This window comes from Rhinolophus ferrumequinum, chromosome 11 (assembly GCF_004115265.2).
Source record: "Rhinolophus ferrumequinum isolate MPI-CBG mRhiFer1 chromosome 11, mRhiFer1_v1.p, whole genome shotgun sequence".
Taxonomy (NCBI): Eukaryota; Metazoa; Chordata; class Mammalia; order Chiroptera; family Rhinolophidae; genus Rhinolophus; species Rhinolophus ferrumequinum.
The window spans coordinates 3,008,130-3,023,412 of record NC_046294.1 but is presented as its reverse complement, the minus strand read 5'-3'; the positions used below and the strand labels follow the sequence as shown (position 1 = coordinate 3,023,412).

The 15,283-nt window shown below is 49.5% G+C and overlaps 1 protein-coding gene across 3 annotated transcripts in view; it reads left to right on the top strand.

The window, feature by feature from the left end:
• PPFIA1 (PTPRF interacting protein alpha 1) overlaps positions 1 to 15,283 on the top strand; it is an 83,694-nt gene that overhangs the window by 55,541 nt on the left and 12,870 nt on the right. For 2 of the 3 annotated variants that reach the window (XM_033119936.1, XM_033119938.1), the window contains 8 exons: positions 699 to 728; positions 3,421 to 3,572; positions 5,051 to 5,223; positions 5,583 to 5,676; positions 11,686 to 11,767; positions 11,870 to 12,070; positions 13,870 to 13,932; positions 14,426 to 14,452. In XM_033119936.1, the coding sequence (XP_032975827.1) occupies positions 699 to 728; positions 3,421 to 3,572; positions 5,051 to 5,223; positions 5,583 to 5,676; positions 11,686 to 11,767; positions 11,870 to 12,070; positions 13,870 to 13,932; positions 14,426 to 14,452 (822 nt within the window). The remainder of the gene's footprint in view (positions 1 to 698; positions 729 to 3,420; positions 3,573 to 5,050; positions 5,224 to 5,582; positions 5,677 to 11,685; positions 11,768 to 11,869; positions 12,071 to 13,869; positions 13,933 to 14,425; positions 14,453 to 15,283) is intronic. The other variant, XM_033119937.1, reaches the window with a different exon arrangement.

The window sequence follows — 15,283 nt, the reverse complement described above, 5'->3', positions numbered from 1 at the left end:
CTTTAATAGACTATTTTAATTAAAATATCATGTGAGTTATAGAATGTAAAGATTCCACCTGCTATCGTGCGGGCTTTTATTTATTTATTTAAAACAATTTTCAATTACAGTTGACATCCAGCATTATTTTATATTAGTTTCAGGTGTACTGCTAGCTTTAATTCTTACATATTTTCACAGGGTATCTTGCTTTAATCAATAAATTAATTTTTGAGAAGATTTAAATCAAATTCTAAGTAAGGATTTTATGTTAATGTACAGTAGGTGATTAACCAAAAGTGGGTTTGTTCCTGTTTTATAATAGGTATTGCAGTAAAGTCCTCATCAATTAGATTGATATTTTAAAGTATAACATGATTTCCACTAAGGAAAACTAAGTGATAGAGAGCTTTGGCTTAGAATAGACAACTATTAGGGCTCTTTGTTATGTAGAATGCCTACAACATATATTGCATATGTTGTAATAGAATTTGATCTCCCTGAGTAATAATTTTGTAGTGTTTCTCTAGTAAATCTATGTTTAAATTTTGTGGTGAAAAAATTTTATTTCCGGTGACGTTTTCCCTAAATCTTGCCTCACTTCTATGTGTCCTGTCATTCTCTGTTTAACATATTTGCCTGTACGGATTGTTGGATTTTTGCCTTCCAAGTGTGCAGTAAATCTGGTTTCTCTTCATTTCTTTGCATGCATCTATCAGCCTAGTGATTTAAGGAAACATCGCAGAAAGGTAAACTATTTAGTAATTTAATGTACCTCTGTTTCTCTGTGAAGTATTGAAGAGTACTTAACCATTTTATATAGACGGATACTATGAAGCTGTGTGATAACGAGTAACTGAAGTTTTGAATGGAAGTGTTAGAACGCATGCGGCATGTCAATACCGATTGTTCTGCTGGAAATAGGCCATTGGTGGTTTGCACAGAACATTGGGACAAGCAGAAGAATTTGCCTTTCTCCTACATGTTTGCCTTCTAGTCATTGCATTCTTATTACAATAGACATAGCAACTTGAAAAATGTGGACTTATTGAAGCAGAGCCATAGTTTGTAACTTTGGAAAACACCGATTTTAAGAATCAAAGCTGGCAGCCTTTAGTAAGCTCTGGCCATATGCCAGGCACTGTACCGAGTGCTTTATGAATCTGTTGTCTGACCCTCAAACACCCTTACAGTGTACTGTTACCGCATTTTACAGATGTGGAAACTGAGGCTTAGAGAGCCACACTCTGCGCAAGGTTGCAGCCAGTAAACAGTGCAGTACGGATCTGTCTAGTTTCCAAGCCCGGACACGTAGCCACATCCCTACCCCGTCTGCCTTTTCTTCAGATGCTCTTAGCGCCTTTCCAGCTTCCCCGACAGAAGGAGGCGATCAGGGCCTCTTCTCCTTAGAGATGACCAGGAGCCGGGCCCCGTGTCTCAGAGGAAGTACAGTGCATTAGGGAACAGAGCTGTTGACCCAGATGCCTTCCTCAGAACTTTCACGGCCCGGCCCAGGCTGTGCCCCCACCCCACACCTGCCTGGTGTGCATTGGTCAGGGGGCATGTGAGCTGGGCCACGACCGTGTGGGTCCCTCCACGGCCCAGAGCAGTATGGCCAGCTAGCCAAACTCGGGCTGGGGTCCCAGCGCTGTCAGATTGTGACCTGTGTGTGCTACTCACCCTCTTTGAGCCCTGGCTTGCCCTCCGGGGAGGTGAAAACACCAATAGAATCCCATTCCTCAGGGGACCATGGGCGGTGCCTGTCTGCACGGTCCTCAAGGGGATGAGGGGCCTGCACTGCCATGGCACAGCGCCCTGCCCTCCCCGTCTGTCCTGCGGGGGCTTGTGTTTGCATTTTCCTGTTGCAAGACTTCCTCAGTGAAGGAAGTAGTGTGTTGCTTTATACCCACAGGATAGGCTGGTTCTGTTGTTGGCGGGAACCCAAGCTCCCTGACTGGCCTTGCTCAGGGCGGCTTGAGGATGGAACCGGGCGTCCGTGCAGACACGACCAGCGTGCGCGTGCGCGGTCACCCTCTTGCCCTCAGTGTCATGGCCGTGCGCCCAGACGACTTTCAGCCTCATGCAGCAGCTCCCCGTCTAGTTGAGTCTGGAATGGCATGTAGGCACACGTCTGGGTGGGGTGCGCCTTCCTGGAGGAGAGCGAGGGGGCTGGTGGGCAGCTGGGGGCTTTGAAGGGGAGCGGGTCTCTGCTCGGGGAGCTGCTCGTCTCCACTGTTTGTTAGTCACTTCAGGCACGGCTGTCACTCCCCATGCTGTCCTTTTTGATTTGGTTCGGGTTTTTTTTTATAAATCATTGTTTCAACCTGAATTTGAAATCTGTCCCTAAGTTTCACATTGATAATTTCTGGCTGTGACAGCCTTTAGTTGCCTGACGATTGTAAGTAGAAATCAGGAGACGATGCGGGTATCCAGCTGTTGTTGAGGTTGTGTCTTGAATGAGTTTGGCTCCATTTTTGCACGAATCACTGTGGCCCCACAGTGGCTCGGTCCTCCTTACGCCATCCCGCTGAAAAAAGCACAAGTTGGCTGCTCAGTCTCGTGATTCCCACACACGCTGGCCGTGCATGGTTCATGGAATCCAGCCCTACCCTGACGGCACAACCCAGCTTGTAAATAAGTGCTGAAGGAGTGCATCTGTTCCCCATCCTCTCATCCTTGCAGACAAGCTGGGGACCTGAAGAGATAGATCCTCTTTCACGAAAGCCTGGGATTACCTATCTAAGTGTAGTGAGCACGATGTTTTTAAACCGCAACTGAGACTTCAGTTTCAAACACCCCGTCTAACTAAGCGTGATCGAGAGACACAAGCCAGACGTGCGGGTTCGGGGTGGCGGGTCAGCCGCCTTTTCCCCTGTCACTGTTGTTACAGATCCCAGTAATTTGCATCGTTGTTACAGACGACTTGGGTTGAGGTACAAGCTGTGTCTCCCCTCCCCCACACCGAAAGGCCTGGACACGTGTGCCAGGAGGGGTCTGTTCTCGCTGCTGTTGGTTTTGAACGGCAGCAGGACATCCACACCGTCCTCCCCTGCCCGTCGTCAGGAACGCGCGTGCAGCCTGCGGCCTTTAGTGCCACGTGCAGATGTCTGCTGCCCCCTCAGTGACTGTCGTCACAGGGTCCTAGGACTCCAGGGAGGGTGACCCCTCGGCTGCGAGGACACCCCGGAAGAGGAGCGTCCCTGGGTCCTGCCCAGGCAGCCTAGGAGCGGGCTCTGCGCTGTCCCTGCCCTGCCCCATGGTCCTGCATGTCCTAAACAAGCCACCCTGGGAAAGCGCATGGGACCAAACACGTGGTGTACTCGGCAAAGCATAACTGATAGATTTTACACACGTTTGTGGTTGTAGTTGAAAGCCTGTGTGATTTCTGTTGTTTTTATCAAGTTTATTGTTAACTAATTTTACGCTATCTCGACCACTCAGTTGCCAGCTTCCCGAGAAGAGGTACGAGATGACAAGACAACGATCAAATGTGAAACCTCTCCCCCGCCCTCCCCGAGGTCTCTTCGATTGGATAGGCTGCACAAAGGGGCTCTGCACACGGTCAGCCACGAGGACGTCAGGGACGTCAGAAAGTAAGGACGCGGCTGGGCGGCCTGTAGCCCCACTTAGAAACATGCTTGTCTTTTGATTTTCAGCCTTAAGAAACCCAGTAGGGCTGGCCCGGTGGCGCAGGCGGTTAGAGCTCCGTGCTCCTAACTCCGAAGCCTGCCAGTTCGATTCCCACGTGGGTCAGTGGGCTCTCAACCACAAGGTTGCCGGTTCGATTCCTCGAGTCCAGCAAGGGATGGTGGGCAGCGCCCCCTGCAACTAAGATTGAACACGGCACCTTGAGCTGAGCTGCCGCTGAGCTCCCGGATGGCTCAGTTGGTTGGAGCGCGTCCTCTCAACCACAGGGTTGCCGGTTCAACTCCCGCAAGGGATGGTGGGCTGCGCCCCCTGCAACTAGAAATGGCAACTGGACCTGGAGCTGAGCTGTGCCCTCCACAACTAAGACTGAAAGGACAACAACTTGACTTGGAAAAAAGTCCTGGAAGTGCACACTGTTCCCCCAATAAAGTCCTGTTCCTCTTCCCCAGTAAAATTAAAAAACAAAAAAAAAGAAACCCAATAATGTTTTCTTGAAAAAGAAAGTCAAAACAATGATTTTAAAGAAATACAGTTAATTCATTTGCATTTATTTAAATGACATTCTTGGGATGCTGGCCACTGACCTTGAGCCGCAGCAAAATCCAGCAAAAGATGTGTATCTGAGGAAAGTTAGTTTGGAAAGAAAGGAGTGAAATGGTATCAGCAGTTTTAGAAAAACCATCATTTCTTTAGCATTTCTTGAGATTCCACAGGTTGACTATTTGAGAACTTTGTTTCTGTTCTTGATGGAGCATTTGCCGAACACCAGGCATGTTTCCGATGGTTGCGTCCCAGTGGGCCAGTCAGTGCCGCGTGGGTGCCCTTGTGCCTTTCCGCTGCTGAGCTGTCCACATCCTTGGCTCTCAGAGTGCCTCCTCCAGGAAGCCCGCCAGCTCTGCTGTGCCTAATGCCATCCTTTTCCAGACCTGCCACCTTTTGCGTTTTTACCAGGCAGTGGTCTGGAGGGCATCGTGTTCACCTTGACAGCCACCCTGCAGCGAGCTACCCGTGCTCTCATTGCAGGCCGACAACAGTCAGCCTTGGGGCAGGAGGTTGTCGGAGCTGCTGAGATGGGGGGGAGCTCCGGTTTTGTGGGCGCGTCTTCACTAGCTGAGAGGGAACCCTGAGGCGCGGTCAGTAGTGCCCTCTGCAGCAGGATTTGGAGTCAGGGCCTTCCTCGGAGGGAGACTCCAGATCAGACAGAACCCCAGCCTCCCACGAGCACTGCTCCAGTGGTGTCACTGGGAACCCACGTTGCTCACGCAGAGCACGTTTGGTGAGGAAGGTGCCATACAGGAGACTTGCAACGTTTGTTGTGAAGTTTGAAGAGCGGGTGTTAAAAATGTGCAGATTTCTAGTTCATTGGAATGAAATGTTTTGTTGTGATGCAGGCGCGTGTTAAAGGTCCTTTTTTGTCCCGAAGCTCAACAGGCTCCCAGGACGGCCCGGTGAGCAACCCCAGCAGCAGTAACAGCAGCCAGGACTCGCTGCACAAAGCCCCCAAGAAGAAGGGCATCAAGTCCTCCATCGGCCGCTTGTTTGGCAAGAAAGAAAAGGGCCGCCCTGGGCTTGGCGGCAAGGAGGCGCTGGGACAAGGTTGGTGGGGGTGGTTGGGGAGGGGGAATGGCCGTGTGCGTGCCTGCTGTGTGCCCCCAGGCCTTCCCGCTGGGCCTGTCATACCCCTGGGTGTTGTTGGGCAGAAGCCACGGAGGGCCACGTTTGTCAGTGGGCGCACATACGAACCCAAGAGCCATGGTTAGCAGTCGTCTGCCCTCAGGAACAGCCTGGTGCATACGGGCTGGCCGCCTCGAGCGTCCTCACGTGGTGCTGGTCCAGTCAGCAGCTCAGCCTGTAGGGTTTTTCACTCTCCCTGCAAACGCTCTGCCACCTCTTTATGGAAACACTTAACCTGGCGTGGTGAACTTGCTCAGTGTTTTCTTCCTGCTTCCTCCTAGCTGGTGTGTCAGAGACAGAAAACTCATCTCAAGATGCCTTGGGACTCAGCAAATTGGGAGGACAGGCTGAAAAAAATCGTAAACTTCAAAAAAAGTAAGCTTTCTATGTGTCCAGCTCACTGGACCGTTTTCAGTTGTGCCTGATTTTTACCTAACGTTTATTTATTAAATGTCCTATCTAGCTGTGTGTGTATTATCTTCTGAAGTGATTAACCTGGAGCCTTTATTAAACTCTGTTTCCTGGAGGACTGATGGCATTTATGAAATTCTGAAAGGGCTCATGCACGGGCTCCCGGCCCACCTTGGAAAGTTGTCTCACGAGGACGTGAGGACAGAAGGTGGTCGAGAGGCCTCAGAGCACTTGAATGTGAATCCTGGCCCCGCACACAGAGCTCTGAGGCATTAGGAAAGTTCCTTGGCATTCCGGTGCTTCCGTGTTGTCTTCTGTGAAACGGGCGTAGTCGCAGTCCGTCCCTCGTGGCTTTTGAGTCGTAGCAGGGCGTGCACATCTGCACAAGTACACAGGAAGCCCTTCAGACGGTGCCGACACGGCGGGAGGTGTGTGTACCTGCACGCACAACTGCAGCCACTTCGGACACTTGCTCACCAGCATTCAGAATGGGCTGTTCATACAGTGACCTGTCAGGAGGTAGCCATGGCTTTGCCCTTCTTCCCTCCTCCACTAGATGTTGGTTTTTACCTTAAATAGACTCTCTATTTTGTAATCTGTTTATTACTAAATTTTCATTCTGAATTGCCTTTGCTTCTGAAAATAAGTAATAACAGTGGGACTAGTTTTCTTTTTATTTAAACATTCTCCATTTTATTTTATTTTATTTTTGTTTTATTTTAATTTTTTAAGGAGGGCGCAGCTCACAGTGGCCCATGCAGGGATTGAACCGGCAACCTTGATGTTATCAGCACCACGCTCTAACCAAGTGAGCCAACCGGCCGCCCCACGGTGGGACTAGTTTTCTACAGAGAGCCCAGGCCCTGTGTCGCCCCAGGAGGGGGCACGAGGCAGTTGTAGGAGCACAGTCCTCTGGGTCTTTCCCGACCCGGAACAGGTCACGTGTTGGTGGGTGCACCATATCCAGAACCAAAGGTTAGCAGATGAGCTAGAGGTGTTGAAACAATAGCCCAGTGAACTGACAACTGAAAAATAAAACCAAGTCCTCATCTACGATAAGAGGCGGTTTGTAGCCCGAGAGGTCAGCGCTGGCCTTGGGAACCGGAAGGCGTGAGGGCTGGTGGTGAGACAGTGCTAGAGCCGGTCTGAAACCTGGTGTGTTCTGTGATGGGGGCAAGGTCACGGTCCACCCTCGAGTACCCTGAGGAACCCAGGCTGGTCAGGAACCCAGGCCTCAGGGCATGGCCCCCGTCGCACTTGAGCCCATGGGGACCCTCTCCACTTGAGGCCCCTCTGCCGTCAGCCCCTGGAGTTGCCGGTTGCTTTTTCTTTTGTGAAATACGCCCCGTTGTAGCTCTCTTTTCAGAAATCATTATAATTGTCTTGACTGGCACACTATTGATACAACTTCAGGTGAAGTGCTGTTGTCTCTATCGTTGCTCACAATACCACAGGAAGCGTAAGTGGAAATGTGTAGAAACCACGTAATGGCAATGCTGATTTGAAGTTGCTGTCTGGGGACTGTATAAAAACGTGATAGAACTTGGGTGACTGCCATTGGCTCTGTGAAGCTTAATGGCACAGCCAGGCCTTTGCCTCCTGGAACCGTGCTAGGAAATCTTTGTCGCTTAGATTTTGCTGCTGTATTTCATGTTACATCCTCATTCTTACTGTAATAAAAACAGTAAGATTTGTGGCGGCACCGTGGTCCTCCCACCCCCTGCTCCCGGAAGTTTGTTTCAAGTGGGATCACAAACTATGCCAAGTGGCAAAAATGTCTCTTTTTAAAATTCTCGGGAAGTATGCATGCTTGACTACTTACTTGGCTGTGTGAGGACACCCTGTATTGAGTCAGTTGCCCCAAAGTGTGATTACATTTCACACTGGGGGTGTGTGCATGTGCGTTTGTGTGAGTGTTGGTGGTAGGTAGGTTTCTGTGTGGCTCTGATGTTCAAATTGGTGGCATTGGCTCTGAACTTGTAGCTCTGTGTTACCATAGCTGTGAGTGTCTTAAGAGTGGATTGTTGGCTGAACTCTGTGGTCATGCACGGCAAGTTCTAGAATGTGCTAGTAAGTTAATAGGGGGAAATTTTAAGTACGAAGGTTATTTGTCTGACTACAGTGGGTAATTTTAGTTGTGTCAGTTAACCAGAGATAAAATTGACTTCAGGAAAATGCTTTATTTATAAATGTGGAAAATGTTTCAGTTATCCAAAACAAGCTTTGTTTGAATACAGTTTAACCTTTATGGCGTGATAGATGTAAGAATCAAAATACTTTTCTCAGAAATAGTCTTTTTATTAACCCCTGCTTTACCTCAAAGTGCCTTACACTGCTAAGTTACAGTAACTTTAGTGTAAGGCACACTTCGAGGTAAAGCAGGGGTTAATAAATGCATTCACTTTTAGAGCATTTTCTAGAACTTGGTGAGTTTGGTGGAGATGTTGAGATTTTCTGAAACTACTTACAATGGTGTGGTGGGCACGCTTGGTGCTTGACACGCTTAGTGAAAGCCTGGAGGGCACAGCTGTGGTGAACGCGCTGTCACTAACTGTTGTCACACTTGATGGTGTTTCTGTGATGTCTGCAGAGTCCCCCTCCTGTTTGAGCGCAGTCTCTTTAACCTGTGTTTTAAATGCTCTCTCCCCAAGGATGGCTAGTGCGTGCGGGGTCCCTTCCTGCGGTGGGTCCCTGGTTTGCTCGGAAACCTGTGGCGCCCTGTGGGCGCCAAACAGCCCCCGCCCCCCGCCACCTCACAGACTTAGACCGGAGATCGTGCCTCAGTCCGCTCGCCCGTGCTTTCCCAGTGGGCCGTGGCCGTGGGGCTGGGTCGTGCTTTGCTGCCCGCAGAGCCGTGCTTGTGGAGTTGAGCCGGTACATCTTCGGACAGGTCGCCAGTGTTGAGAGTGCCCGCCTCAGAGAAAGGGGCCCAGGGCTGTCCTGGGGACGGCAGCACCTACCCAGTGCATGACCCCAAAAGCTCACACGGGCTTCTCCTTAGGAGGAGCTTTACCCGGGGCCCTCACTGCTCACAGCTGACGCCACCTTCCTCATACGTGTGCTGCTCCGCAGAGAAGTGAGCGCATTTCTAACTGTCTTCGTCCTCCAACTCTGATGTTAAGGCTGCGAAGCGTGTGCCTCGGTTTCCTGTCAGAGCAGGTATTTTAACAGTCAGCCCTGGGGTCTAGAATTGATCCTCGAGGGAGAAGCTCGAGTCCTGACCGTGGCGGTCACAGCGCTCATCCACTCTACTCCACGAGGAGGCTGAAAGCTAGGTCACCGTTCCTAACAGTGGGGCAAAGTGACAGCAGGGAGAGTGCGGCCTCTTCCAGCAGAGGGAGGAAATGACAGCAAAAGCAAACGAGGCCTCCGTTTGCTTTTGGAGCTGTGGCATCGGGGAAACGGTGTATGCCTCGTGCCCCGGGATGTGGGCTTGTCACTCCGCTTCTGCAGGACAGTGTTGGCTGCTCCGGGGAGATTCAGGCTGCAGGCATGCTGGGCTCCTGGACTCCGTCACCTTCGTTCTCGCCTGTTCGGCTTTGGAGCTAATGGCCAGGATAGTTCTTGTTTGCTGGAAAATTGACCTGTAAAAGAACACCTCGTTCCCTTCCGGTTAACTGTTGCTGAGGATTAAGTAAATGCTGTCACATGTGTTTCTGGAGTTTTAGTAAACTAGGGAAGTGGGTAGTCCTAATGTAGATCATTAGCACGGGATCAGTGGGTGAGTGGGTGAGGTGTACGTCGCCGTTTCATTTGCACCAATCACAGATGACGGAAATGAGCTGTCTGCGTTAGGCCTTTCTTAGTAGCAAGTAAAAGAAACGCAGTTCCTAGATCAAGTGAGAAAGGAACGTATTTGTTCATGAAACCAAGTGACAGAAAGGGCCGGAGTGGAGCCGGCCTCGCATCTCCAGGTCTGGTCTCAGCCGCCCCTCCCCACAGCTCCCAGGGGGCCCGTCTCACTCTCTCCTAGGGCGCAGGGACCTCTTCACATGATTGGGAGCAGTCACCCCCAGAGAAGAAAGGGGTGCTAGTGTTCCCACCTGGGGTGATAGCCCAGGGGTGAGGTCCCGAGTGTGGCGGGGGGGGAGGGGGCAGGCAGCCCACAGGCCGGCCAGCCGCCCAGCGGCGTCTCCGCGACCTCCTCGCTGACTTCCCACGTCTCATCTCATCGCTGCGTCGTCCTGCTTCCAGTGCCTCAGCCCGGTTTCGTCAGGACCCCGAAGTCCGTCCCTACTAGAAAAGGCTTTCTGTGAGACGGAGCGCCCACTGCAGGTGGTCGGGGGAGGTGCGCCGGTCTCCACTGCTGGAATTAGACTGATTCAAACGCGATATCCCTTGTTTCAGATGAAAAATGAAGTCTCTGGCGCAGTGCATTTCAGAGTCAGGGGGTCTGGAAACCGTCTGGGTGGGCGGGCTGGGTGGTTCGGGACGTAGCATGTGATCATGCTGTCAGTCCTGGTCCACCTGCCAGGGACTCACTGGTACTGCTCCTGTGGCTCAGAAGGCTTCTTTCTGTGAGTGCTGGCACCGACAGAGCCTTATCTGAGGGGAATTTGTCCTTAGGAAACAAAGGGGCATTTAATTCAGCGCAAGGATGGTTCCTTCACTCAGCCAGGCCGTTCTGCCCTCCCTCCCTCCCTCCCTCCAGCATTGTTGTCCCAGGAGCTCGATTCTGGGTGGGCTCAGTGTCTTCTTTATTTATTTTAATTGGAATAGCTTTACTTATTTTAATTGGAAAAGTTTGCCCTTTTTTTATTCTCGATCTGTTAAGATGTGTGTTACAATCTCAGTATATTTATTCCTAGATAGTGACAATATTTATTACTCCCAGGAAACCTAAGGTTGCCTTAAGGAACACTCATTTGCAATTTTATGTGAACACTTTGAGCTTTAATTGTACATAGACCTCACAGTCTTTAGAAAAGTGGGATACTGTTTAAATATATTGAAGATCTGATATGTATGTTTAGAAATAAAAAAATTTAGTGGTATGTTCTGCAGGAATGATTACAGAAAATAACTGATTAAAACTGACGGAGGAATTTAAAAATGTCTCAGTGATCTCCAGGCATGTGAGCTAAACGGACCTGTCTTCTGCTGATCCCATCTCCTCTTCTAGGCTTTTCATTTTTAAAAAGAGTTAGTGTCTTTTAGGAAGCCTTGTAAGTAGACAACACCGGTAATGTGCGATAAGCTTCATAAAGCTTATTGTGTTATCTCTTACATAACTATGTTAGCAGTAGAGTCATGTTTCAAGATGTTAATATGGTAAAATTGTGGTTTGGCTGTTGTAAAATCAGGCCTACAGAATATTTCTGACCCCACAAGGGGCCGAGGACCCTTAGCCCCTGTGGTGCGTCAGTCTCTTACGTTCATGACCCGCCCTGTGTGCATGGTAGAAGTGGTTGGGATTTCTGGATATGAAGCCTGTGGGTTAAACCACGGGATGATGTAATTTAGCAAATACCCAGTTAGCTAAATAGTAGAGAATAGAAGAAACAGCCGAAATCCAGTCGATCACTTGCTTGCTCCATTGGACCATTCTTAAGTGTTAAAAACCTACATTGTTCTTTGTGGTGTAAAAACTGAAGATTTTTGAAGCTCTCAGAGGCAAACCCAGGTCTAGTTTCCTCTTCCTCCATATTTCTCCTCATTGTTTAGAAAAGGGGAGTGATTATGTTTTCCCTTGGGCATCCTACCTTGGATCTGAAGACTGCTGGGTTTTTTAAAAATTGGTAATAACTGTTTAATTCTGCAAGCAGATGATTGTATAGAGAATGGTGGAGTCCGTCAGATTCCATCCTTCAGGCATTCCTTGTACTATGTACCAAAGCAGCTTTCAGCGGACAGTGTAGAAGATGAAAAGGAAATGATGAGATACTCTTAACACTTGTGAAATGTACAATGAGTGTTGCTTTACATGTGCACATAATAGGGATTCTTTAATTTTGAGTATCTTGTTGTTTGCAGGCATGAGTTGCTTGAGGAAGCCCGGAGGCAAGGTTTACCTTTTGCACAATGGGATGGGCCCACTGTTGTCGTCTGGCTGGAGGTACCGCCTTTGAATCCTGGGTTGAGTGGGTTACCTACGTGACGGAATAGTCCATTTCATGCCCTGAGCCTAACCTCTGACCTTGACGCTTCCTGTCTCTAGCTCTGGGTTGGGATGCCAGCCTGGTACGTGGCCGCCTGCCGAGCCAATGTGAAGAGTGGGGCCATCATGTCGGCCCTGTCAGACACGGAAATCCAGCGGGAGATTGGCATCAGCAACCCCCTGCACAGGCTGAAGCTGAGGCTGGCCATTCAGGAAATCATGTCTCTGACCAGCCCGTCGGCCCCTCCCACGTCCAGAACGGTACGTGTCCGTCCCAAGAGGCGGTTCTTTGGAAGAAGGAAAATGCCTTTACAGGAAGCGTTGTCTCTTTATGTTATGTTGCTTCTCAACACATCCAGTGTCCAAATTAAAATCGTAGCATTCAAAACATTACAACTTTTCTTTTCTTTAAATTTTTATTGGGGAGTTTTGGGGAACAGTGTGTTTCTCCAGGGCCCATCAGCTCCAAGTCGTTGTCCTTCAGTCTAGTTGTGGAGGGCGCAGCTCAGCTCCAAGTCCAGTTGCCATTTTCAGTCTTAATTGCAGGGGGCACAGCCCACCATCCCAGGTGGGAATTGAACCGGCAACCCTGTTGTTGAAAGCTCGCGCTCTAACCAACTGAGCCACCCGGCCGCCCCAAAATGTTACAACTTTTAATCTGTGACAATTGGGTGCTTAAAATATACTTCATTCAATGCTTTTATAACAGCTTGACTACAGTGGCACTGTAATATAGAACTAGGAGTTTTTGAAAATGTGGAAAAGAAATGATCACATTTAAATATAAATGTATGAAAAGTGAAGGGGAAAGGCTTAGATCCCCAGTTGCACTGTAGCCAGTGTTTTGCTCTGTTGATTTGTGTGGCCTACTGGTGCTTTCCATTTGGGGAGCTCAGGGTTTTAAGCAGTCTGCAAACCTGCACATGTATACCAAGCGTCACATCTGTGTACATCTGTGCTCAGACAGTCTGCTTCCCATGGGAAGACCTGGAAAGTCCTTATAAAGGGTCCTCCTCGTTGAAAAAGTTAAAAACGAAACTAAGGAACACATTAATGGTAATTGGGAGACAGGGCAGGCTCTTCCACTTCTGCTTTTGGTCTATTCTGGAGAGAAGAACTCTGGCTGAGAAACCCAGAGCCTCACAGACTCACTTCTCTGCGTAGCAGGTCAGGGCCCGATTCCGGGCTCAGTTACTCCGCACAGTAAGTGTTACGAGCATTTCTGTGTTTTATTTTGTTTCTTGGTGAACGGCCTGTGGTGATGGGCAGTGATGCTGTGCTCTCACCGACTGCACCGGTAGCTCTTGGCCCAGTGGCAGGTTCGGCCGCAGTATCGCAGTGTTGACTGGTCCGTGTTCCCCATAGTTGCCCATCAGCGTGGCCTTTCTAGAAATGAAGGTGCTGGGGTGGTTTTCCCAAAGGTTTTGTACCCTGTCCTGATAAAGGCAGTTCTTGACGGGCAGTGATGGAGAGCGCACCTTACATTTAGGGCACAGGGTGCACCTTGCTCGGAGGCCTGGCCACTCAGCCTGTCTCCGTCGGGTGTGATGGTCGGTCGTGCCGTTATTGGGCACACTGAACGTGTTCGGCATTCTTTTGGACACACTTAGCCCTCCGGCTCCCTGCCCTTTCATTTCCCGCGGGCCGCGAGTGACGGGGCCTCCCAGGAACCATGTTCTGATAGCCCAGCCAGAGCGAGGCTTTGTTTGGGTAAGACTGTATAAAACACATCGAATGAAGAGCTACCTGAGAAGCACAATTTGCAGAAGTAAGAAATGTTTTCTCTTCTCTGTGTGTCACATACCTCAGGTGGTAAGCCTGACAGAGCTCTAGAAGTCGTGTTCTCCTTGTACTGACAACGTGGCGTTAATAAGATGTGGTTACTCTTTAAAGGGGACGCGCTTGTGCTAATAACGCTCTGTCGTGTTCTCTGTGGGCATCGAAAGGAAGCTTTGCCTGCACTGCTCCTCTACGTGCCCACGGCTTACGTGTCTGCCACCTTTCCTCTTTGTCACTGCTTCCCTTGCCCTGGATGTGCTTGGTCACTGGGGTCACCCTAGACCACAGGAAATGTCTGGCTAACGCACGAGGAGATGGAGACGCTCACAGCCACGCCACAAACGGTCAGTCACGGCCCAGGCTCATCTTCCCCTCCGTGCGCGCCCACTTAGGAGCCGTGCGGCGGAAACAAAATCTCGTTATCACATTAAATTGTTCCGGATAAGTACTTCCCTTAGGCCCTAGTGAAATGTGTAAAATAGAATTCGCATTTGATCTTACTTCCGGTTTTGTTCAGGAGCTTAAAGATGGTAGGCGGGCCCCGCGCAGAGTAGATTGAGCTCCCGTCCCCTTCAGGAGAGCCCTCAGAACAGCCCCCACTTGGGCGGTCTGACCCTAGCTCTCTCCTTTCATGGATGTGCTTGTCGTGGGGCGTCGGCTCCTTGCATGAGACTTTGGAATTGTTGGTTTTGCATGAGTTTTGCATGATGCTTTTGATTTTTTGAACTTTTCACTCAGTTCAGCTGCACCCTCCCTCCCAAGTGAATTTGTGTGCGTGACTAAGCTCACCAATACTAATAGTTGTGTTCTTTTGCATCCCTAACCACGTAACATCAGGAAGATGAGGAGGGAAGCTGGGCTCAGGTTGGAGACTCTCTATAATATATTCTTCACTATATGTACAGCAACAAAAAGAATTGGAGTATGAAACCTTGTAATTTACTTTTCTTGACATTTTTAATATCTTAACTATATTCAGAATATTGTTAATGACGTGAAAGCGTTAGTCAGAGCAAAGCATAGGAGCAAAGACTACAAAGAGTGCGTCTCATGGACAATTTTGAAGACTCGTCAGCGTTTCTCGTGCGGAGCCATGGTAGCTCGTTCTAACTAACGTGGATCGCTTTGTTTAACGTACGGTCTTTTATATCAAGTCCTGTGGCTTCGGCAGCTCCTGCCTGAGATTATATGTCAGTCCCTAGTGGTAAACTTTAGTTATGAGATCTGCGGATGGGAAAACTGTGTTCTCACACGTTTTCAATATATCAGTAGGTCCTCGTGTCAGTATTTTACTAAGAACTGTCCTAAATGTGAACTAAAGACTTTCCTCCTAATGGAATTCTCAGAAATGAAGCCTCTTCTTGCTGATGTCCTTCTGAGTTTTCAGCTTCCCAGTTCCGCAACTCACAAAAGGCTTTGTCATGACTGTTCTGCAGCCTTACTGTCAGACAGCCCACCTCCAAACAGTGGCGCTCCTACCTGTGATTCCACCAGCACCGCCGTGTGCCATGCTGTCCGTTTCAGCGACAGACCGAAGGCTACAAGGTGTGGACAGGCAACGTCCCCTAAGGCTCTCATTAGTGGCATTGTGTATAGGACTGGAGATTAATTGTGTACCTGAAGAAAACCACAATTTTCAGAGTTTTCCTGATTACAAGTTGCTAGTTGAAACACCTGTTTGCCTCTCTCTGTGCT